At 42.3% G+C, this 25,297-nt stretch overlaps 1 protein-coding gene across 2 annotated transcripts in view; it reads left to right on the top strand.

Annotated features, from left to right (window-relative positions):
- plppr5b (phospholipid phosphatase related 5b) overlaps nt 1-25,297 on the top strand; it is a 132,308-nt gene that overhangs the window by 27,877 nt on the left and 79,134 nt on the right. Inside the window, exon 4 of one of the 2 annotated variants that reach the window (XM_019258425.2) lies at nt 2,112-2,300. In XM_019258425.2, coding sequence (XP_019113970.1) covers nt 2,112-2,300 — 189 coding nt within the window. Of the gene's footprint in view, nt 1-1,743; nt 2,301-25,297 lie in introns of both variants that reach the window. The other variant, XM_019258426.2, reaches the window with a different exon arrangement.

Genomic DNA, 25,297 nt, shown 5'->3' with positions numbered 1-25,297 from the left:
AATATAAATAAGTACAGAGCCAGCCATCCCACCATGTCAGGAAGTGGAAATGTATAAAGAGGTATGACAGAATTATGAAAAGGGGCAAACACCAGGAGAACACAGAGAGACAAAAGCACCTTTTGAAAGTATGGCAAGGAAGTATCATAGAAACGAGTGTATGTGACTCTGAATGAGAGAACTGTGAATACGAAGGTTTCAGTTGAAATTCTTGAGGCGTGCGGTGTGAAGATAACGTCTGTCTGCTTCAGTGACACAGCACTGTGAATCAGCAGAAGACATGAGGAAATGGTTCTTTTTTAGTATTCACACATGTAGTTTACATGTTTGTGTTTGATGTGACTTTACACAGACATAAGCCTCATCTCCATCAATGTACTTTAATGCGTTTTAAAGTATCACAGTAGAAAAGTGACTGGACATTCAATGAGTCTGTGATGCCAGGTCCCTTTGCCAAAGCACCCAACCACCAGCTGTGCCTGTTCACCGGTTGAAGCTCTTTTGATTGTGCTGTCTTCTAGGTCGTGTCTAGATGGTAACTCTAGATTTGCTTTGTACATCTGCAGTCTACGAAGAGAAACCAAGACTAAACCTGTTATAACAACGGTTGTGTGGAATACTGACAGTTAAGTGGGTTAAGCAGCTGACCTGGTGAGGTTTAAGAAGCGATCATGACTTTGGTCAAGTTAATAGGTCATTGTTAAGTTTTAGAGTTTCATCACTTAAATTGTGGGCATACGTCATACATTAATGTCCTGACTTGGTGCTGATCCTCAGTAGCAGTGGCTGCCAGACTTGAGTCTCCCTGTCTAAGCCGGCTATGAATTCCAAATCCCAAAAAAGAAAAGTCTCAGAGTAAAACAGAATCTAATGAAGCAGAACAATCATGCAGCAAGAAATTAGCATCATGACACTTGAATATTTTGCCGTGCCAGACAGATTCTTTGTCTTTTGACCATAAATGTCTCTTTTGATAGTAAAGGTTTCTGACTTTCTGTTTTTTCTTTCTCCTGTTCTCTCTCTCTTTTCAAGCCATGCAGCGGTTACAATGGTTAGAGCCCTTCCTAATGTTCCTTTACAGCTCTTGCTTCATAATAGTGTTGGAGCCTTCAGTGGTATGTGTTAATCATACCTGGTGGCTATCAGATAAAAACTCTTTAGTCCAGAATTCCCTGTGTGTTTTCCTGGACAGCAGCCTCTTGGAGCTCCGGTGACTCACAGAGGTTACACTTTGGAAGGTTCCCAGTAGATTTGGTGAAGTCACAGTGATGAAAGTCAGATAAATGTCGTCATTCAGGATTCCACCAATGGAAATGAAAGAACAAACAGCGTTGCATGCAGCTCATCTCTCTCTGATGAAATATGGGCTGAATGAAGAGCGCGAGCTTCAGCCTCTGCCAGTGGTCCAGACACATGACGTGTACATCTCTCTCCCTCCAACTCTCCTCCTCTCTTTCCATTCTTTCTCTTTCTTCTCTTTTATTCTCCGTTCTGCTTTTCTCCTGTCTGCGCTGGTTAGAAATATCACTCCATGTCTTGGTTCTGTGTCCAGTTTTCACACACACGCACACACTTAGAGATGGAGCTCCTCCTATTTGCTCACACACCCCTCTAATCTGTCTCTCTCTTTCTCTCTCTCTCTCTCTCTCTCTCTCCCTCTCTCTCTCTCTCTCACTCACTCACTCACTCACACACACACACACACACACACACACACACACACACACACACACACACACACAGCGGGGTTAGTCGAGCCTCCTCATCTCTTACATGCTTGCACATCCTCACATACCCACTGTCTCTCCCTCCCTCTCCTCCTCTCTCTCTCGCCTGCTCGCTCTCTCACTCACTACACACACACACACACACACACACACACACAACCCCGCAGCAGCAGCGAGCAGAGGAAGCCAGGGCGGTCGAGCCTCCACCACGATCAGAGAGCGGCTCATTGCCGAGCCATCATGAGCCGGTCACCGGGAGTCGGTACCGCCGGGGAGGAGGAGGAGGCTGGGTAGGAGAGAGGGTGTGTGTGTGAGAGAGAGAGAAAAGGCTTTGTTCTAATTAAATGCCTCTTGCTCTCCGTCTGCATCATGCTGTACTTCCAGCTGGTGATCATGGCCGGGACCGTCATGCTGGCCTACTACTTCGAGTACACCGACACCTTCACCGTGCACGAGCAGGGCTTTTTCTGCTACGACATCACCTACACCAAACCCTACCTGGGACCGGAGGACAACAGCGCTGTTCCGCCGGTGCTGCTGTACGCCTTGGTGGCCGGGCTGCCCACGCTGCTGGTGAGTACACACTTCATCAGCAAACTTCAGTCATCACACCTGCAGGCTGTAACAGTCTGTGGATCAATAAACAGGCAGAGCAGATCAATGCTTTGCTGCCTTCTCTTCATTATATATAACTGTAAAGTGAACATCTCAGCTCACCAGAACAATTCTCTGATCCTTACTGACAGAATAACTGATAGTGTTAGTCACTGCCCCAGAGTACACACACACACACACACACACACACACACACACACACACACAGTTTTTGTTTTTGCTTTTGATGATCTTTGCTCTCTGAATCAGCATCAGTGTGTTTAATCTGATGAATTCTAAGCTGCAGCAGATTCCTGCTGACTTTGGTCTTATCTTGATGATCCACAGTAAAAAGGGATCAAATGATATTTAAACCTGACTGTACTGACCTGATTGAAGTCATTATCAGAAGAATGATTGCTGCTCACTCACACAGATTCCTGTTGTGTTCTTTTTAAGTTGCATTAATTGGCCAATAGGGGGCAGCATAACAAGCTGCACACGCAACATTAATGTGTGATCAGCACACAAGTCAAAGCGTTCATTTAGAGTTGTGCTCGTTTGGACTTTGGTTTGGTCTCCACCATCTCCTGAGAAAAATGTTTGACTCTGCAGCCGCTAAATGCTGCACTCTGTTCACCAGAGACTCTCTAACTGTCTCTGTGCTGTGTGAGGCACTGTGGCTTTAGCAGAACTGAAATCAGCTGCTGCTGGACACCGGTTTGATGAGAGTGCAGCTTTAAGACACAGCTTCCTTGTCATGTTCGTGATGTGATGCTCGAAATGACACGATCACATTTAAGTGATCACATGTGAAACCTGTGTTTCTGTGCTGAGCCCATCTGTTTTTTATCTGCTCAGTGCGATGAGTTATTAGGCGCAGAGCTGTCAGTGTGTCCTGAGTACCTCATGTGACTATTTAAATACAGTGTCTGCATATATTCCTGTGGTTTTCACCTGATCTGTGTTTTCCATGATAATCACTAAATAACAGGATCTCATTTAACTTGGACTGTAGAGGCCTCAGCATAATTAGCCCCCAGGCCCCTGAATGAACGATGCTTGTGTTATGTTTCGCTGCTGTTTCATTAGCCCTGCCAATTACAGCAATGAACTAAAATGAACTAATGAACTCAAAATTAGCCAAACAAGAGTGCAGTGCACCTTGAATGTTAAGTGATTATGCTGCAGTCACTGGTTTGAAGTTTACACACACCTAGCCTATACGCCTGTCTGTCTGTCTGTCTGTGAACCTCTGTGTCTGTTTCAGCTGCCTCCTGCCTGTGTACAGCTCCCCTTGCACACACACACACAGAGCTGAAATCACTGTGAATAACTGAACACAGCCCAGCCATCCTGGCACGTCGCACAGCACACAGTCTCAAAGCAGCAATATTACATTTAATCAGATTCAGCAGCATACGTTTGCCTCTATCCCCTCTGCTGCCCTGAGACTTTCTCTTTGATGGCATGTCTTCATTACACCGTGTACTGCTTTTGATATAATTAAGTCTGGATGTTTTCATTCAGACTGACGGGGTATTCAAAATGTATTGTTGATGCGTGCAGCTTGGGTGGAACACGAGCATGGATGTGGAACAGACATGAGAGGTGCAAAAGTTTGTTCACATTTTCACATATTCTCAGCTCCTTTCAGTGAAAGCCACTCCGACAGGTGACACACAGTGGCTCTCTGTCATATTCACGCTGCATTATGTTTGCATACAGTTTTATCCTATCTATGTTGCATGTTTAAGCACCATGGACAGAACTACAGAAAAGAAGAAAATGCATTGAATTGCAGAGTCACAGGTAGGGTTGGTTGATATGGACCAAAAGTCATATCGCAATATTTTTTAGCTGAATGGCGATACTCAATATATATATATATATTTTTTTTTTTTTTCCATGGCTGGATAATTTCATATGGCTATTATTAATGGCCCACTGGTAAATATCACTCCCACCATTCATACTACAAATCCCACAATGCACTGCAACAGCTGACACACAGGTCAAGACCTGTGTACCATCTCTAACCCCACTGCTTCGATTGTTTACACACTAATCAGTGGTCCAGTGTTGACAACTTAGCGACTTTTCAGACCCTCTAGTGATTAGTTTTTTCCCAAAAAGCGACCAGCGACAAATCTAGCGACTTTTTCTGGAGTTATTGGAGACTCTGACGTGACGACGTCAGCGAGCAGGACAGAGGGACAGGAGGAATAAAAGAGGAGAAATAAAAGCCAACTGGCGGCACAAGGGAAGAAATGTATAGTCACTTTAACGCAAAATAAACTATATTGATATTAACGATATGGTCTCGTGGCATATCGCGTTTGAAAATATATTGATATAGATTAAAGTATTGATATATATCACCCAGCCCTAGTCAAAGTCATTCTCTGTACAGGCTGTTGGGCTAAAACACTGAGCTAAAACACTCCGTTAAAAATAATAGATGAATAATCAGTCAAGTAATCAATAATCATCAAGTTCACTGACATCTATTGCCTCATCATTGACAAACAGGCCTGAATGACTGTATATTGTGCATACAGTAAACTAAAAGTCATAATACATGCATGCTATGACCACACAGTTTCAGTAAGTGGTACCTGAAGTCCAAATGGTCTCTTCTCTGCCGTCACAGTTCAAAGATCACATATTTCATCAGTGCTCAGGTCCTATTCAGACCAGAGCCAGTGTTGTGGTGAATAGCTGCACGGCGAAGTGTGTGGCGTGAGCAGTGAGGTGCGGTTGTGTTTAAATCCACTGTCTATGTCCCTCAACCACTGCTGCAGCACAGACTGCAAGCCAGACACAGAACACAGACAGATACAGAAACTGGTGCACCAAGCCAGAACACAACAGGTGAAGTGTCATAGTTTAGTCCATGAACTCAGAGACATTTCAGGCTGACATGTGGAGCGTTCTGACCCGTCTGATCATCGGATTTGGTCACTGCAGCGTGACGTCGGGTTGCTTTCTCCACCACAGGTTGATGCCTTTTTTGTCAGTACCCCCTGCAGCCTGCACCACTGCAGCCAAAACACACACGGTTCAAATGAATGGAAAAACGTTTTAACCACAGTGCTGAATTTGGTCTGACTCTGACCCAAACCAACAATCCAACACATTAAATGATGTCTGATCACTTGATTGCTCTATCAAAGCTGGCAAAAAACATCAGGTTGATGTCTGCGATTATTTGTTATTCCAGACATGACGTGAGATTTGGGTCGCTGGAAATAATGGGTTTCAGTTTAGTGCTGCTGTTGTTGTATTGTGTCTGAAAGGGCCATAAGTCAGCAGATTAGAAGATTCCAGTCTTCTTACCCTGGTGCTAGAGGCTGCTTTCTGTTTACTTCAGAAGACAGTAGCATCTGGGCCTTAACTGCACAAAGTCTGTCACCAAGTTATCTGTGTTGAAGCTTCAGCAGTGTAGATTCCACAGCTAAGCAAGAAGTGGGTCAATCTTTCATCACCGGGTGAAGCACCTCCAACATTCAAGTGAAACTATCATAATGGATGCTGGGTTCTGTGTGTTATATCTTTATTAACTCAAGAAGATTTGTTGATCACAAATGATCAATTTTAAGGCAAAAAATATGATTCCAGCACAGTTTACTCATATGATTCTCAGAAAACATTCAAACTATTTTTTCTGAAAAACAAATTGGAAAGAGGCAATGACACCCAGGGCTCCAACATCTCCTGCACAAACAGCTGATGTGTGTGGAGGTGTGTGTGGTTGTTTTGTAGCAGGCTGGTGTCGTTGTTGTTGTACGTGGTTTAATGAAGATAAACACAGTGGGCATCTGTGTGCAATGACACTGAGCTCTGACGCTGCAAATCCAATCAAAGGCTGCAGATTTATCAACGTGTGCCGTGCTGCCTTTAGATGCTGCAGGTATTCCATGAACTGAAGGAGAAACTTTCCGTACAGTGGAAAGCAGCTGTGGCCAGCTGATACTGTGAGAATCACACAGTCTATAGATACACACAGAATGTTTTATCAATGTCAAGTGGACAGGCAGGAGGTCCAACCACACAGTGCATGATGGATACGCCACGGCTCAACTCAACTCAGTTTTATTTATATAGTGCCAAATCATAACAGAAGTTATCTCATGACTTTCCATACATATAATATTAGTGTTCTGGTCATTCCAGATTCTGTGTGGCTGCAACATGAGACCCATTTGCCACCAAAATACCATCAACTCACTTTGCCCTGCCTGATTTGATTGAACCTCGTCTATTTCATTGTAACTGTTGCTTCATGGCACAGATAAATAAGATATATATTTATATATCTGGCTTTGGATGTACAACACGTTTTTAGTAGAAGACATTCATTGTCAGTTTGGCTTTGCACATGAGACTTGTGTGCAAGACGAGAAATCTTCTCCTGCTTCTTCAAAATTTATATTCAAGCTGCTTGATGAGAAGATGAGAAGGTCAAAAAGGTTTGACCAAAATATGAAAATTGAGATACTAACTGTGTGTTTTAAACCATTTATTGAGACCACAAATGGTCAAAAGTACTGTTGAGCGGCAGTTTTGAAGCAGGCTATAGTCTTATTGTAATAATACCAGTCAGAAAATCAAATCCAGAAGAGCAAAGGCAACTTTGACAGAAATTAAGAAATTAAATCTGTTTTTATGTTTCAAATATCTGCAGGTTAGTACTCAAAGTGTATTAAAGGGAAATCAGGCTGATCCACTGTCCACCGGGGTATGAGTAAGATGTCATGTAATGAAATCATAAAGAGTGTGAAGAGAGCGCTATATCAAATCAAATCAAATCAATTTTATTTGTATAGCCCAAAGTCACAAAGTACATTTGCCTCAGAGGGCTTTACAATCTGTACAGGGAGTGACACCCTCTGTCCTTAGACCCTCGGTTCAAGTGAGGAAAAACTTGCCCAAAAAAACCCTATAGTCTCTAGCATGCACATGTCCAGCAAGGACCTGTGGGAGTTGTATTATTTGTTAATGAACAGGAAAGCCTCCTCCCGCTGCTGCTGCTGCTGCTGCTGCTGCTGATGAGTAAATGTAATGAGGAGCTGTGGTTCAAGCATCACCGGTCCTGCACTGGAAATTCAATGCTTTATTCAATAATACAGCATTTAAAGGACAGTGTGGAGGGGGGGCGTGGTGCATCAGCTGCAGGAGAGAGGTGTGAGGAGGGCTCAGGAGAGCAGCGCCAGGGGAGAGTGATCGGCACACCGGTACCCAACTGCCTAATCACTCTCGCCCTCTTTTCCACCACAGTTTTTCTCATATGATTCCCTCTTTGTATTTTTGCCGCAGCTCAACAAGGAAACACTGTTGACTAAAAGCGTGAATATTGGAAGATGCCCACTTGATTTGTCTAATTCAGACTACTGAAAATTCATATTAACTTCACTAGCTCAACATCAGGGTGCATTTTACATTTACACATACACTGGAAATAATCTACGTCTTAGATCGGCATGAAACTTCTCTGAATGGATCATCTGTACAAAGGTTGAATCCGAAGGTGCATTTCATAAAGAAATGTCCAACTTAACTTAAAATCAGCCCGTTCACTTTGAATAAATTGGATAGCACAGTGGTGCAGTGGTCAGAATTCTGGGTTTGAACCTGCCAGCCTTTTTGTGTGTCTGTGTCTGTTTGGTTGTCTCCAGTTTCTCCAGCTTCCTCCCACAGTCCAAAGACATGCAGGTTTATAGGTGACTCTAAACTGTGTGTGGGTGTGAATGGCTGTTTGTCTCTATGTGTCAGCTCTGTGACCTGTCCTGGTTGTACCTCACCTCTCACCCACCATCACCTGGCACTGGCTCCAGCTCCCCTCCACCCTGAAAAGGATCAGCGTTTATAATAACAGATGGATGGGTTAATTTTGGATGAATCCTGTATTTTTTTTTTGTTCTCAACTGCTCCGACAAGGCATTTCTATTCACTCCTGCTCTGATCATGCCTCTGACTGGCCTCTTGTCCTTTTTAAATTTACATTTAGCTGACACTTTTATCCAAAGGACTTACAAAACGGCCCCTGATCTGGTTGGAACTGGTAATGTGTTCCACCATCAGGGAACAGCAGAAGAGAAGAGCCACCAGGCACACCGCTGCTTTCTAGAAGGGGTTTCGCTGTGCATGCTGGGAGGCCTATCAGGAGGGCGTTGCAGTCATCGATGTGAATGGTGGCTGAAGCACTATTGTAGTGTTAAGACTCATGGATGGCCGTAGCACAAACACAGAAACACTACAGTATCTTGGAGAACCTTGTGTGAGACACTGAGAAAAAAGCCATGTGTCTGTGCACAGACAGAAGGACCTTGAAAAGTGTGAAGGCGCTTGTTGCTCAGTCATTCACAGTAAGACATCGCTCTGATAAGAATGTGATTTGTTGAATTAGCACTGTTGGCCACGTGGATGGCTCAGTGCCTCTCTCATGGTTAGGCAGAGAGTTGTATTAATGTGGTGTAGTCATGCAGACAGCTGCAGGCTGTAGTGTCATCCTGACCTTCTGCTAGTAATCTCTGCTGTTTAAAGATGTTTAAGCAGTTCACCTCTTTATGTCCAGTTCTTTATGTGTGTCACTTCTTTTTATTTGGCTTAACCATGATCTGTCCGACGCTTGTACCGTATGGCTGTTCATAGATAATGTAAAAAGTGTGAATTTTAACAATGTTGTTGGGTTTTTCAGGATTTTCTGGCAACTCTGGCAATTTCATTCAGTATCGTGTACAGCTGGAAAAGCAGCCAGCGAGAGCTCTGCGGGCAGAATTAGGAACAGGGACATTATTACTGTATGCCAGTGCCAGAAATATGACAAATAACAACTCTTAATTACCCTAATGATAAACATGAACGTCTTCCAGTAACCGCTAAGCTAAATGAATTGATGTTGACTGATGTCAGGATTTAACAGATCAAACAAGATGTTTGACTGAAAATGAAAAATGTAGAAAGTTAAATTATGTCTAGCAGTTATGTCTCTGTGTCTGTGTCACACTAAGCTCCAATTTTATTCAACTTCTTCCTTTTTACATGCATACTCAATCTTTGTGCTCAGTGTGAAACCAGATGGCTGATGATGAGAAGAAGAGCAGCAGCAGCAGCAAGGCTGTGGGATGGAGTGTGTTTGCTTTTCTTGTATATGTATTATAGTTGAATACAAAGTTTGGTGCAGCAATACGACATCATTGTTGGTATGTAAGCAGAAGCTGCTGCCCAGGTGAAGAATCACCAGCTGACATTGTCAGACTAAGTCATGAGGTGCACATGACTGAAGTCCTGGCTGTCTACCTCCACAGCAGCAGCTGACATACACAACTATAGTTTTCTCTCATCACTGCCTGTCAGCTCAACACTTACATATAAACTGAATTCATCCACCCAGTTATTTTCCATTATGCATGTGCAGATTTAGTTTCATTCCAACTTTACCGTCAACATAGATCTCACCATTTTCCCCAGTGTCATTATTTGTTTTTTCTTTTAATGCTCGACACATCTTTTATGTTCTCCTCAGCTCAGAGAGTATTTGCTTTGAGTATGAGTGATACATGTGTTTACATGTGCAGCTTGCAGCCAGCTGAGGTTGGGCATACAGGAAAAGACACATCATGCAGACTGGACAGAAAACTCAGTTGACTTGTTAGAAGTCACTTGTCTGTTGTCCTGGCGCAGTGATTAAATGTCTGTGGTTTGAAGCAATGCCTGTCTGTTTGCATGGAAGAGCGTCACAGAGGATCTTTTTCACCGAGAGAATAGAACCTTGATGTTTATCTGTGGTCCAGTTAACACTTCACTACAGATTGTTTGGATGACTGATGGACTCAATCAGATGTATTGACATAAAAACTGTGTCCAGGGATGTGGTTTTTGGGTTCTAGGTACACACAGTTTTCCTTTTTAAATCAGAAAGTGAGTGAACAGATGGAACAGTCAGAGCTTCATTGCCCAATTATTTCAAAGTCTGACATTGCTCACAAAATTGAATGGCCTCGTATGAGAAGAGAGAAAAGATCTGATGTCCGACAAGATGCTGTGGGAAAATCCCTCATGAAGCTGAACATCATTTATGTCATATCTGCTTTTCATTATTAAACAGCATTTAATAGGTTGACCATTCCGTGTTACCTCTTAAACTGGTCCGATATTAACAAGTTGATTTGGTCAGTTGCGACAGTCAGCAGCTTCAGCTGGCACTTAATTTCTTTAAATATTTAGTGACAATGAAATTTGTAGTGAGCCATAAATCTCTTAAGCTCAGTTCTGGAGCTGAAACAACTGTAATATAAGATACGTTATGTTGGTAAAACATGTTGTCTTAGATGCATTATCTTTCTTTCAAAACATATTTGCTAAAGCAGATTAGTTATATGTGAACAGAATTAGTGGCAGACAGAACAATGAGGACAGAGTGAGAGCTGCTCAGATGTAACCTGCTGATTAGAACAGTGAAGCTACAGCACAGCTCACCTCCAGTGCTCTTCATATCATTTCCTCTGTGTTTAGAACTGCTTCAGCAAAGGAACAGTCCCACAAATTCCTAATTACCCATCGTGCAGCATGTGAGTGATGAGGAAGACAACAGGGTGTACATATTGTTTTTCAGCTCCACTCACTACAACACACGTGCACACACACACACACACACACGCAGATTGAAGTGTGTGACAGTGCATTGGCTCCCATTGTTCTCAGTAAACTATTTTCTTTCCAAGAATAAAAGTGCCACAAAGATGGATCATGCATGTGCACAGCAGAGTTTGGCAGAAAGCATCAGCCTGCAGCACTGAGCCACTGAGAGGGAAATCCATCAGAGAACTGTGACATCGTTTAAAACACAACTCATCACAGCGCGCTCTGCATTCCCTCATGTTTCCTGATGATTCTTTTCTTTCCCTACTGTATGAATACAGTAGTATACTGGAAAAAGACAATGGGGCTCATATAAGAACAGTTCTTATGAACAGATTTGTTCTTATAAGGCATGTGTGAGTGATTTAAAGGAGCAGTGTGTAGGATTTAGTGGTAGGGATAAGGACGTAACGCTTTACGGCACTAAGTCACACACCACCAACTATTTGACTGATTTTGGTGAAACTGGATCATGTTTCATGGAGAAAATGTTTTCTGCTTTTCCCTCTGATGTCCTCCGGCTGCTCCGCCTTAACTCTCTGTGATTTACAGAGTTTATGATGGACAATGAAGTAAACTGCTGACAACTGTAGCTGCTGTTAGTTTCAGTTTGTTAGTCGGGCTGCCTGGACCGTGAGCTCAGAGCACCGGAGGAGGGGAATACTGACTGAGAGCAGAGCCTGTGTTGTGCCAGAACTGGAGTTGGGGGCAATGTTTCTGGGCTGAGCAGTGAGCAGAGCCAGTAGCCCACTGTGACTGGATGAATGTAACTGATGGAAACATAAAACTGTACAAAAACACTGACAAAAAACTCATTTTGAATCTAATAAGGCTCTGTGGTATGTCGTTATTGTTAGAGTATAAATGTGAAATAAAATCCTCTGAAACATCATGGAATATAATCTAACATGAATACATAAAAAGGAGCTGATTTGTTTCCTGTGCTGACATTCTGAGTGCTGATATTTGAAAGTTTGTTGGATGCAGCACAGACTGTGTGGGTGTACTTATCTGAACACTCCATCCTCAGGACTTAAATAAGAGGAAGTAGTTCTCACCTCAGTGTTCACTGGAAAAGTCTCAGTCTGTTTGCCTGTAAGGATAGTTCTGGTTAATTACTCATGACTAAATGAGACAAGAGAAAATGTTGCAGCACTAAAGCATCAGTAATAAACCAGTGTACTTGGTGTCAGTCCTTCAAAATAAAAGAAGCTGACATGAGACAACTAGACAGGAGCAACTTTGAGTAGAAGCATATATACTTGTTGTCCACCCACATTCAGCACCATAGACATGAATTGAATACAACTGTGAGACAGGGTTTTTTGTGACTAAGTGTTTAAGGCCACTGGTGAACATGAAGGAAATCAACTGCAGTAAAAATAGACAGCAGGGTGAGAGAAATGATGAAGCAGAGTAGATCCAACATCATTGCATTGGAATGCTCTGAAATGTAAGGCAGCCTAACAAATCTCTGTGCAGACTCGTTCTAAACTGGAGATATAATAGCTGTCAGCTAATAGATTGACGATACACTCCACAGTGCTATTAAAGAAACAGACTTAATTGAATTGGAACTGCGCTCTCCATAATGAGTCTGCTGAATTGATTTAAAAGTGTTTACAAAATGTCCTTAATAAACAGATCATTGTTAAAGCACATCATTCTCCCTGTCCTGATTATGCTGTCACTGAGGGACGTAGAACACAGAGTGCTGGAGCCATATTAAATCTTCAGAAATAAAAATATGTCAACTTGTTTTGAGTTAATTATGGTATTTTCATTTATAAAAGAAATGATTATGCATGAACTAATCCAGAACTGGTGAAATCCTAGTTTACAAGTTGTTAAAGTTTTCCAAATATATAATTCTTCATTTGTTTTGTAATTTTGAAAAGTCAACAGGAGATTTTAGTCTCCACGTGTGCTTATTAAAGCGCGTCGGTAACTCTTCAACTTAACCTCAGCCGACCAAAAGGAAAGGAAGAAAAGTTAAGCCAGTTCACACACACACACGGAAGTGTACTGCTGCCACAGCAGAGAAGACAGCTTGATCAGTATCATATTAAAACATGAAAAATTATGAATTATTGTTATAAAAAGATAACATCTCATATTATTATGACATACAAACTTGTCTCGTTAGAACAAAAAAATCTTCTTGTTCAACCATATTTGTTCAAACTTACATAATTAAGTTTGTATGTTGTGTGAACATATGTTGTGATAACTTAATTCTCACGAAGTCCTCAAATCAGTTTACATTGTGTTGAATGTCTTCGTACTGTAGTCACAAAAAAATGACAAGTGGAAAATATTGAACCTGGATTTGTATCAAATACTTCAGGGTTGTACTAAAAACTAAAATAAAAAATACTGATTAAAAAATATTTTTGATACCACATGTTGGATCTCTGTCAATTATACATTTGATAGAAGTTTTTTAGGAGACTTTATAAAAATACTGCACTTCCTGTTTGATTCAGAGAGAGAGAGAGACAGAAAGAAGAGGTGCAAGGTGTGTGTGTGTGTGTGTGTGTGTGTGTGTGTGTGTGTGTATTCAAACAAAATACAGTAAACCAGTTGCAACTGTCAGTCATTGTGTGGCCACTGCAGCTGGTCCTCAGTATGTTGATGCTCTTCCTGCCCCTACAGCCTCCACCAATCAGAGCAGCTGTTCTGAGGCGAACTTTGATCTGACCCTAATGGAAAATCCTGCATTTGGTACTCTGCGGTGTGGACACATCACAGTTTGATATCCATCCTACGTACTGAAACAAGAACATCGAGTCACTGAGTCAAAGCCTGTTCATCCTGCAAAGATACACAGGCTGCTTTAAGCTCAGACTACCAGATCTCTAAACCTAGACTCAGTCTGATCTGCCATGGCGACATCATCAGTTATATTAGGCATTCCCCTTGTGATCAGCCCGGAGGTGTAGCTTATGGTCAAGTCCACTGACCCTTCATTTTCAGCCAACTTTATTAATGTATGACCTCACATACGCAAATGAAGCCGTCTCTGATCAGCACTGTGATTAGCATTCCAGCCCACACGTTAGCTATAGGGGCTTCTAAAATATTACTGCATGCTGTGCTTCAAAAGTAATAAGAGGAAGAGTGGGAGGGAGGGGGCAGCCCAGAGAGACATGCCATTCTAACCTCTGCATTATAATCACACACTAAAGGATGATCATCCTCATTTGTCACAGTCCAGTTCACCTCTCTGAAGAATCAGGCCATAGATCTCACACCAAAGACAGTTTAAATCTGCAGGAGGAAACATTTTGGTGCATGGCGTGAAGCCTGAATGAAAGAGTCTGACAGGCTGCATGGAATAGTCGAGAAATATCCTCAGTCAGGTTCTAAAACCAAACTAATGGAGAGGAGTTCTCATGTAATAAACTTGAATTGAGTCGAAATGTTTCAATAATAATAATAATAACAATAATATCACTACTGGCTGCAACTGTGCACCTCTGATTCTTTTAGTGTGTTTACCTTGGTGCTGTAATGACACATCAGATACATGAACACCATCTCATCTCCACCTGCTGCAGCTTCTGGACTTCTTGCTCTTTGTCCACACTGGTCAGCATGGCGATCTGATTATTATGCATCTCCTGTTCTGTCCCATGAAGCTTCTCTGAGTGTGTGAGTGTGTGTGTCATATTGTCTGCAGCAGAAAAGATGGTGCAATCAAAAAAATTGTTTTATAATCTTGACCAATCACAGCCCTCATAAAATAATCCAGAGTCACTGTTATGATCCCTGATCAAATAAAAATGAAACATTGATCTGCATAAATGAATGGTGGTAACTGTAACAAGAACATCCTCCAAGCTCCACCAATCCAATCACTCATTGTTATGGGGTGGAAAAGGCTTCCATGGCCAACAGACAAAAGAACTCAACCCTGTCATTCATTTCAATGAGATCCAAGTGTTGAGCAGCCAGTGCTGAATTACTAATCAGGCAAATTGTTTTGTGTCAGTTCAAATTTAGTTTAGAGGGCCTATATATTACCTTTTCATGATACATGTTCCTGAATACATTTGTGCTAAACAAATTGCATATCACAAATTTACAGCTACCCAATGCTCTGACAAGAAGAAGCCGGAGGTCCATGGGTGTCACTAGCTAACTTTTGCCCTGGGCCTTCCTACAGCAATCATCAGGTCCTGGATGCAGCAGAGAGTCCTGAACAAAAGGCCTTTCAAATATAGACATCATCATTCAGTAAAAAAAATTCAACATGGCTCAAGTTATTATGTGAACCAGCGACACACTGTGTTAGACAAATTAATACATTCCTGGTTACCACGACCATGTGTCACTCCATGGAGCCAGAGGATGATACGAGTTACTACCCTGATACTGTCTCATGTTGATAAACCTTCATACTCATGGATTTATTACTCAAATTTGATGATCTCAAACTTCAACATTTTCTATGACAATGTTCTATCACATGTGCTGTTCACCGACTAGACCAAGGATGAAAGTAGCAGAATGATATTAGTCAGCTTGTTTCCTGCCACGTTACATATAGATTATTAAGTAAAAGCCCAAACTACAATATTACAATGTTCAAATGGAGTGACACCCTCTGTCTTTAGACCCTCGGTTCGAGTGAGGAAAAACTTGCCCACAAAAAACCTTTAACAGGGAAAAAATGTGGAAGAAACCTCAGGAAGAGCCACAGAGGAGGGATCCCTCTCCCAGGACGGACAGACGTGCAATATATGTCACATGTGCAGAACAAATCAACAGAGACATATTGTACACAAACAGGACAAACAAGACGTTCATGTATGCAGAGATAGAGCCAGATATTCTGGTGTGAGCAGTTATGAGTTTGGTGCCTTGCTCAAGAGGTGAGGTGAATTGGCCTGCTCTCCAGACACCAGTCCATACTCCGTAGTGAGTGGTCTGTGCTGGACTTGTGCTGGAACCGTCTTCTGCTTCTGTATGTGTGAAAAGGTCTATCCAGGGGCTTGGCCACTCACTGACCCCTTATAAGAGTGTGTATGTTTGAGCTGTGTTTAAATCCAGATCTTGAGTCTGTTCTGTTCTGAGGAGGAAGTCTTAACACAACAGAGTTTAGCTTCTCTCTCTCTGCCATCCTCCCTGTAAATGTGCTGCTGTTACACCCAAAATGAGCAGTCTTCTGCAATCAAGGCCTTAAAAGGTGATTTTCACTGTCACAACCATGAATCAGAGACTCTGCTTTATCAGATTTTTTTAGTTTGTTGACATGCTTGTGTGATTTGATGCTGTGTTTGATGTGAAATTAAGTAGAAAACCGAGAGAATACCATAAATAGTGAAAAGGCTAACTGAGGACAATGAAAAAACAACAACAACAACACACTGTGCTATCAGAAAAAAGGCGAAAGATAATATATTTATGTGTGATATTATATATTTGTAAATAGAGTGCCCTAAATCTGACACATTGGACCTTTAAATGATGAGAAGTTAGGTCAGTGTGCACCAATAAGAGTCTCCCTTTCTACCCAATATCAGCTCAATAATGCCCAACGTCTTTTCTCTCTCCTCATCCCTCAGCGATGCTTGCTGCTCATTTTGGGGCGCTGTTTTATTCAAAATGACTACCATGTATCAGTGTGCACTACAGAGGCTGGAGGCTTCGTTCATGCCTCAGTGGCTGGAAATGAAATACTCTGTTCCCCCTCTGTCCCCGGAGTCTCTTTGTATTAGCGTGTTCAAAATGCCTCTTCACTCGTTCAGATGTCAGGCAGTGTCTCACTTTCCTGTTAAAACGTGTTTCCACTGCAAGCCCAATTAACTTGTAAATGGAGACATATTGAGACATTGAGCTTTATTGTGAAAAGCGTGTCTGGAGGCAGGCATCGACCGGCAAAGCCTTGCCCAAATATTGGTTCAGTGTCAGTGTCTTTCCCTGTTGGCTACACTCTGACTCGCAGTGCTGATGAAGATAGATTAGTATCCTGACATAGATTGGTGTGAGATTAAATAAGTGAGAGACTCTAAGGAAGACGTATCGAGGAAGAGTGAATGAGTTCAGCCCTGACCACGGGAACAGTTGAGTAAATAAGCAGCACGGGTCACCCTGGCTCTGTCATCATGACTTAGCCAGCAGAGGATAGCTCTACAGTGAGCGAGATAGATAGAGAGAGAGAGGGCAGAGAGGTAGTTAAGGGAATAAACAAGCAGCACATTGTCACTGTGGCCCTGTCAGCTCGTGTTATAGCCCATGAGAAAGTAGGACAAATGGCCTGTGGCTGTCACAGTGCTGCTCGGGCTTTTTGGCAATCAGACAGTCTTTCAGCCACTTCTTGCCATTGTCAGTGAAATCTCAGGCAATAAGTTATGGCTTATAAAGTGCATGACCACTGCTAGTATGTAATACCAATAATGATATAAATAGCATTTTATAAGAATAGTTTAATAGTAAGTTGATAATGATAATGCAATTCCATGGATTTATGTGAGACTGCGACCACCGTGGCATTTGATTTAATAATGGCACACTGAACTGTCCTTCATTTGCCAAGAATGAACTTCTTTAAAGACTTCATTATCAGGCAGCCTGAGTCAGAGTAGAAGGAACCACTAGCAATGTATATATATGCGTGTGTGTCTTGGTGAGGTACATGCTGTTATTTATTGTTTAGCTGCGTTTTATTTTTGTGATAATACCATTAGAATGTCTATCTGTGACACAGTGAGCCAGCCCTGTCTCCTAGAAAGTATTTTTATATACAGCTATAACAGCCGGTTTTTTTTTATTTTGAGAAAAATGAAATGGCGACTCACATTTTCTATGAACATAGTCAGGAAATGTTGTTCATTAACGTACATGACAAGCCACTAAAGTATATCAGTAAATGTAATCTTACAGTGCAAATGTATTCATAAATCAGCAGAAACTACAAGCTTTGCCAAACCTTTAAGTGACATTACAGTGCAAGGTCGCCAACAAGCAGCTAATATCACTGACTAGTCCAACAGCAGTCAGCCCAGCTCGGCGTCTGTCTTTCAGCCTTTTATTTCACCAAGCTCTCACCAACCACTAAAAGTCAGTCCCACATTTACTCTTGTCCGGCGACTTCTTGCTCACTCACTCTCTGCTTTCCTCTTCTTAGCTTCTACTCCCCGTCAGCATTACCCCGCAATGCCAGGCCTAAAAACCTTCTCCTCTTCCTGTTTGTCCAAAACTCCTGTGGTACAAACACTAACACTCCCATGGTGCTCTGAGCTCACAGTCCAGGCAGCCTGGCAAACAAACTGAGCTAACAGCAGCTAACAAACTGAGCTAACATTAGCTAACAGCAGCTACAGTTGTCAGCAGTTTACTTCACTGTCCATCATAAACTCTGTAAATCACAGAGTTGATGCAGAGCAGCTGAAGGACATCAGAGGGAAAACCAGAAAACATTTTCTCAATGAAATATGATCCACTTTCACCAAAATCAGTCAAATAGTTGGTGGTGGGTGACTTAGTGACGTAAAGAGTAATGTACTTCTCACAGGTGATTGTACCCGGAACTCCAAGTTATGTAGCGCCAGAACAGACGTACAAGTTAAGTTACAAGTTACAGAATATTTCTTTAGCTGAGAGTCTGGATTTCAATTTTGGACTGTGCTGTGACAGTCTTTGACTTGTAGTATGTTGTCACAACAAGGTAATTATGACAATTTAGTAATTTATAAATGGAATTTCTAGGAGACAGGGTTGCAGTAGCACAATAATAATCACAGGGTGATTCTGTTTGCATCTGATGGCACTTGAAACTTCTGATTTCACACCACAAACAAGCAGCATGAAGTGGACTAACCAGGAAACAGGATGATTATAGATACATAATTTTAGCATTATTCAAAAATAATAATCATGAAAATGTAACAAAACAACATTCTGAGTGATCTGCATGAATGATCTGCAAGATTATTTAGTAGCCATGACAACACATATGTAGATAATCAGGGATTTCTCCTGATGCTTCTGAAAGTCAGAAGCAGTAAAAACAGAGATGCGTTGAGCTCATATCTTCCTCCGTGTGTTTTATCAGTTCCTCATTAAAAAGTGAGCGTAACCATAGCAACCACACAGTAAGTTTCTGCATAATTAAACAGAAGAAGATGTTTCCTTGGTCCTTTTCCTACCTCTTTGTTACTTTGCTTACAATCCAATCATAGTCTCGACTTAATAATCAGTTGATCATTCACAATCACAAACAATCTTCCTAATCTTCTTGATTTGTTTTTTAATGACAATGAACTGAACTGCCGGGAAACACCTATGAAGTCAGTAAACTGAATCTCTATAGCTACAGAGATAAACAGTTAATTCATTCATTCATTCATTTTCCATAAACTGCCTAGCTGACAAACAGCAGTCACCAGTTAACCTGCATGTCTTTGACTGTGGGAGGAAGGTGGAGCACCCGGAGAGAACCCACGCATGTGAACATGCAAACTCCAAATAAAATATATATTTTTGAGAAATCCTTCAGCAGCTCGTGAAAGATCAGAGGACACTCTTCTTCCTTCAAATAATTAATTTCCAACTCAGTGCTGCTTTCCAGCAGTACTCCTTCTTATGCACTGGCTGCCAGTTTCACAAAGATATTTCAGACTGCTCTGTAGTGGGCCAATCTTCATTTCGCTCTTAGATTAGTCCAATGCAAGTCAGACAGTCAAACATAAAGACTATAAAAATGTAGAAAGGTTCCTCGTGTCAGGGGATCCCTGCTCTGTGAGCCAATAGGGGAGAGCAGATTTTCTGTATGTCAAGTCACTTTTCCAGAGAATACAGCATACAAGCTGTGTGTACTGTCATTCCACCAGATACTTGTGTTCGTCCATATGGGTATGTTTTGTCCAAAGACGCTTTCTAATTGTCTGTTTTGTGTTGCCAGGTTACCAAATATATAACAGTCTAAAACTGTTTGTGATCAACAGAGAGAGCAAGAATGAAAGAAGCATGAGGAATCACTTCACTGTGGTGGAGGAGTTTGTGTGTCGCTGTGACCCTGGAGCTCTGCTGTCTGGGACAGTAGCTTCTGGAAGGGTAAATTGGTCCTGGGGAAGGACACTTGTCACCATTTCTGTTTGTGATTTTCATGGACAGGGTCTCATGGTGCACCTTGGGGGAGGTCAGTGTCCGGTTTGGGGACCTCACAGCTGCTTTTCTGCTCTTTGCAGATGATGTGGTTCTGCAGGAATCATCAGACTGTGGCCTTCAGCATGCACTGTGGTGATTTTGTAACCCTCAGTGATTTACTTAGACCACTAAAGATATTCACTGCGTTCTAATTCGTCTCAAGGAGCTAGGGAAGGTTAGTAGTAAACACAAGAATGTTTATTCTCACAACATGAAAATTCAAGTTGAACTTGTTGAGATTCAAAAACCCCAAAGGTATGAAAACAATAAACAAAAATAATAAACAAAAAATAAAATAAATTGTCCGAGGTGAGTGTTGGAACATGGTCTACTTTCCACTTTACACTTGGGTTGGTCACATTCGCTACTTCCATAGGGAGGAGAGGTTCAACATTTGCTCTTGTAGTTCCTGACTGGAACTCAACGACGACTGTTTCTCCATCTGATCCTCCTGTGTTTTGCACTCTCCGTATTCCAGCTACAGGGCCATATTTCTTGAGGGAATCAATGATATCCTGATCGGCATCACTACTGGTAACACCAGACACACACACAAACAGCTTGTCATCACTGTTTGCCATTATCTTCAGTTTAAGTCAGAGGGGACAAAAAAAGGAAAACTAATATGGGGATAATCAGATGAATCAAATTGCAATTTCTTATGTTCAAAATAACAGTTTGTATTGTACAGTCAACCTATATAACCCTAGCTCCTGGCTGGCTCGCCATAAAATAGCATGTAACCCTCAGTGATTTACTTAGACCACTAAAGATATTCACTGCGTTCTAATTCGTCTCAAGGAGCTAGGGAAGGTTAGTAGTAAACACAAGAATGTTTATTCTCACAACATGAAAATTCAAGTTGAACTTGTTGAGATTCAAAAACCCCAAAGGTATGAAAACAATAAACAAAAATAATAAACAAAAAATAAAATAAATTGTCCTCTCAGCTCTTAGCTGTTCTGATATCAAAGTTCAATTTGTCCAGTCAAAAGTTTAGTTGGAGTCCGTATTAGTCCAAGTTCAAGTTCAGTGTGTATGTGGTCTACCCGGGTAGTATGTTTGTGTATGTATGTTACTGCGCGCTGGTTCAGGATATTTCCTCCAGGTGACGACTCTCCACGACGACGATGAAGATGAAGGAATCTGCCTCCTCTCTGTTTCCGCCTCTCAGACAAAAACCCCTGGTCAACTCGATGTAGATTCAGCAACTCGGCATATAAAAAAAACAATCTGCATAGTAGAACATAAAGTTAACTAGCAGTCAATATTATCTGTACAGATTTATATCTATTTCTCTCCTCTTTTACTCAAATGTAACTAATACTGACCACAAAGAATGAGTGACTGCATTATGAGACATAAAAAAAAACCTCAGGTCACCATTAATGTGTGTGTTTTTTTTAACAGTACTATATCAATCATGTTACACAAATAAACTCTGATCTCCTTTCAATCATGTTTCTCATTTACACTTACAAAATACATATTTCAGTTTCAAAAATGAATTTAAACATATTATTTACATTAAGAAAAATCAGCGAACCTCTGTGTGTACATGTCAGGTTACGTTCAGCACATACCGCTCTTTTCCACTCACTAACATTGAACATGGCGTCGGAATGACGCAGTGAAAATTCCCGCGACACTCGTAAATTAAATGCACTTTTCCTCAACTCAACTTAGCATGTTGACTCGCTACAACATCTTAAAAACACTTACAGTCAACTCCGATTGGTTTTTATGGCTTTACAGTTCAACATTCTGCATATATAAGCAACTGAAAACTCATGGTCATTAGCTGTTAGCAACTTAGCGTTGTAGCATAGCACCATAACACAGTACAGCAACTCACCGGAGTCCTCGGTTTGAAACACAAAACAAAGTGTCTCCTCCGGTTACAGTCGTGCGGGCACTCTCTCGAAAAAACTCAAAAAATGATACAGAGTCGTAACTGTGAAAATAAAACCGTGCTTTTGCAGAAAACAGCGGCAACTTCGCTTAGCAATATCTCCCGACAGCATCCGTATCAGACAAATTCTGGCTTGTCTGCGTCCCAGCATGCAACGCACGCATGACTGCTTTTCCTCATTGAGCATACTTAAAGCGCCCTCTTGAGGTCACATGAAACAACTACAACTATATACTTTTGTCATGAATTTAACACAAACAAACTGATACACACTAATCCATAACAAATACATTTAGTAAACCCACTGTATTTTTATCGGGGTTACATCCACCCGCCCTTAATTGGCATGCGTCTCTGCATGTCAACAGACTTAAATATCAATAACTGGGCTTGTATAAGAGGAAGGTGAAGAGCTTGGTACAATGGGCAAGTCAAGGGCTTCTGTGAAAGCTTGGTCCAGACAAAGCAGTATGGAGCGCATGACCATAGTCAATGGATTCCCAAGGTGTTTATATGATAATCTGTCAGGCTCTCTTCTAGTTCTGGTTGGCCATCTGATCTCTGGTTCTTTTTCATCCTGAGCAGAACTGGTATCTGTTAGTCCAACATTCTCCCTGACATTGTCTCCTTTGCTCTCCTCTCTCGTTTCTCCTTGGTTTTCCAGTTCGGTGTTGTCAATTTTCTTTTCAGGTTCTCCAGCGAGTGGTTCATCAGGTACTGTTAGACTTTCATCCACAGGTAAGTTTATCTCATCCGGTAAGGTGTCCATAGGTAGGTCTTTTCTCTCCACAGGAAAGTTTGTCTTGTCCGGTAAGTTGTCTGAAGGTAGGTTTACATCATCGACAGGTAAGGGGTCGGCAGGCAAGTTAACATCCACATCTGCTTCCACACTTGGAACCTGCGATGTGCTTGAGTGTTCCTCTTCTTCCACTTGTTGGGGATGGAATTCTCTAGCAGTCGGGTTAAGATTTGACCCTTCTAGGTTCACATCCAAGTTTAAGGGAGGCTTGATCTTTGTTCGGGGAATGTCATGTACGACAGTGAATGATGGATAATTGACTTCACCTTGACTTCCTGATGAATAGTGCACTTCCATCTCTTCATCGCTATCACTAGGCAAACGTTCTGCCTCCTCAACTTCAGGTACTGGATTTCTCCGGGAGGTTCTGATAGGTTTCTCCTTTTGGTTACTCTGACTGACCTCATCGACTTCAGCTGACTCTGAAGGTGCAAGGAATCCACAAGGTAGGAGTAGATCTCGGTGTAATGTCCTCTCTGGGCCTTCGGAGGTGAGTGGAGCCACTACATACACTGGGGAATCATCGATGTGTTTCACCACCTTGTAGACCGTTTGACTCCACTTGTCTGCAATCTTGTGTTTTCCTCTAATCCCCACGTTTTTTACGAGGACACGGTCTCCAACTTGTAACGTGGATTCTCTGACCTTCAAGTCATACCTCTGTTTGTTGCGTAGAGCTGTTTTATCACTGTGCTCAACTGCCAATCTGTAGCTTTCCTCCAGTGTTTCTCGAAGTTTTTCCACATACTCACTGTGAGTGACTTTCCTCTGTCCTTCAGGGTTTAATCCAAAAGCCACATCAATTGGCAGGTTTGATTGCCTTCCATACATTAGTTGATATGGGGAGAATCCAGTAGTGTCGTTCTTTGTGCAGTTATAGGCGTGGACTAATGGCTGCACATGGTCACGCCACTTCACTTTATCCACTTCCTCGAGGGTTCCGAACATCGCAAGCAAGGTCCGGTTGAAACGCTCTACCGGATTGCCACGCGGATGGTAAGGCGTGGTCCTCGATTTCTTTATCCCCAGGAGTTCACAGAGATTCTTGATGACAGCAGATTCGAAGTTGCGACCTTGATCGCTATGTAAGCGTTCAGGTATGCCATAGTGTACAAGGAAGTTGTTCCATAGTGCTTTGGCTACCGTCTTTTCCTTCTGGTCAGGAGTAGGTACTGCAACCGCATACTTTGTGAAGTGGTCAGTTATCACAAGTATGTTCTTCGTGCCACGGCCGTCTGGCTCCAAGGAGAGATAGTCCATGCACACTAACTCAAGTGGCCGGCTGGTCTTGATGTTGACGAGGGGAGCTGTTCTCTCTGCCCTTGCTTTGCGTCGAAGGCACCTCTCACATGTTCTGATCGTCTCCTCGACCTCTGAACTCATCCTCGGCCAATAGAACCGTGCACGTACCAGATCCACTGTCCTCTCATATCCCAAATGACCGACATCATCATGGAGACTCATTAGCGCCATCCGTCTGTATTTCTTCGGGAGAACGAGCTGGAAGGTAGGTTGATCCTCACCATTGCACTTTCTGTACAGAACCTCATCACCCAAAATCAGCTGGTCTTGAACTCTGAGTAGCAGCTGTACTTCTCTTTCCTCTTTCTGCCGGAGACGGTACGTGAGACGTTTGCCTGCTCTGACGATGTCCATTACTCTGCTGATAGTTGGATCATTTCTCTGCTCCACAGCCCAATCCTGCTGAGACATTCTGGGAAGTGTGGTGGATCCAGGAAGAAGGTCAGCTTGAGCATATTCAGGGCAGATAGCACGTTCATCCATGGCTAGACACTCCACAATGACAGGTAAGTGACCACTTCCTTCCTCAGTTTCAGTGAATCTGTCCAGCTGATGTCTCTCACAGACGGCTTTGACAGCCTCCTTAGGAAAAGTGTCCTCATTTTCCTCCTTCAGAAACCTTGACATGAACTGCCACACTCGTTCATCTTCAACTGCTGCACTGTCATCAATCTCCGCAGGGACAGGTGGACGTCTCGATAGCCCATCTGCGTCCTGGTTCTTTTTGCCAGCCCTGTACTTGATGCTGAAATTGAAATTAGACAGGTCAGCAAGCCAACGATGACCACAGGCGTCCAGCTTTGCGGAGGTCAAGACGTAAGTCAAGGGGTTATTGTCAGTTAGCACGCTAAACTCCACTCCATAGAGATAATCAGCAAACTTATCCGTGATCGCCCACTTGAGACTGAGAAACTCAAGCTTGTGAGTGGGGTATCTGCGTTCACAGTTAGATAAGCCACGACTGGCATATGCAATAACCTTCATTTGACCATCTTGTTGCTGGTAAAGCGCGGCTCCAAGTCCATGCAAGCTGGCATCTGTATGGAGTATGTATGGCTGCTTGGAATCGGCGAATCCCAGTACAGGTGCTGTTGTTAGCCGCTCAATGAGGGTTTTGAATGCCTCCTCACATGAGGGTGTCCATTTTTCATTGAAGGGTTTCTTTAA

The sequence above is a fragment of the Larimichthys crocea genome, unplaced genomic scaffold, assembly GCF_000972845.2.
Source record: "Larimichthys crocea isolate SSNF unplaced genomic scaffold, L_crocea_2.0 scaffold234, whole genome shotgun sequence".
Classification (NCBI taxonomy): Eukaryota; Metazoa; Chordata; class Actinopteri; family Sciaenidae; genus Larimichthys; species Larimichthys crocea.
Note: the sequence above shows the minus strand (reverse complement) of the source record. Positions and strands in the feature narration are given on the sequence as shown.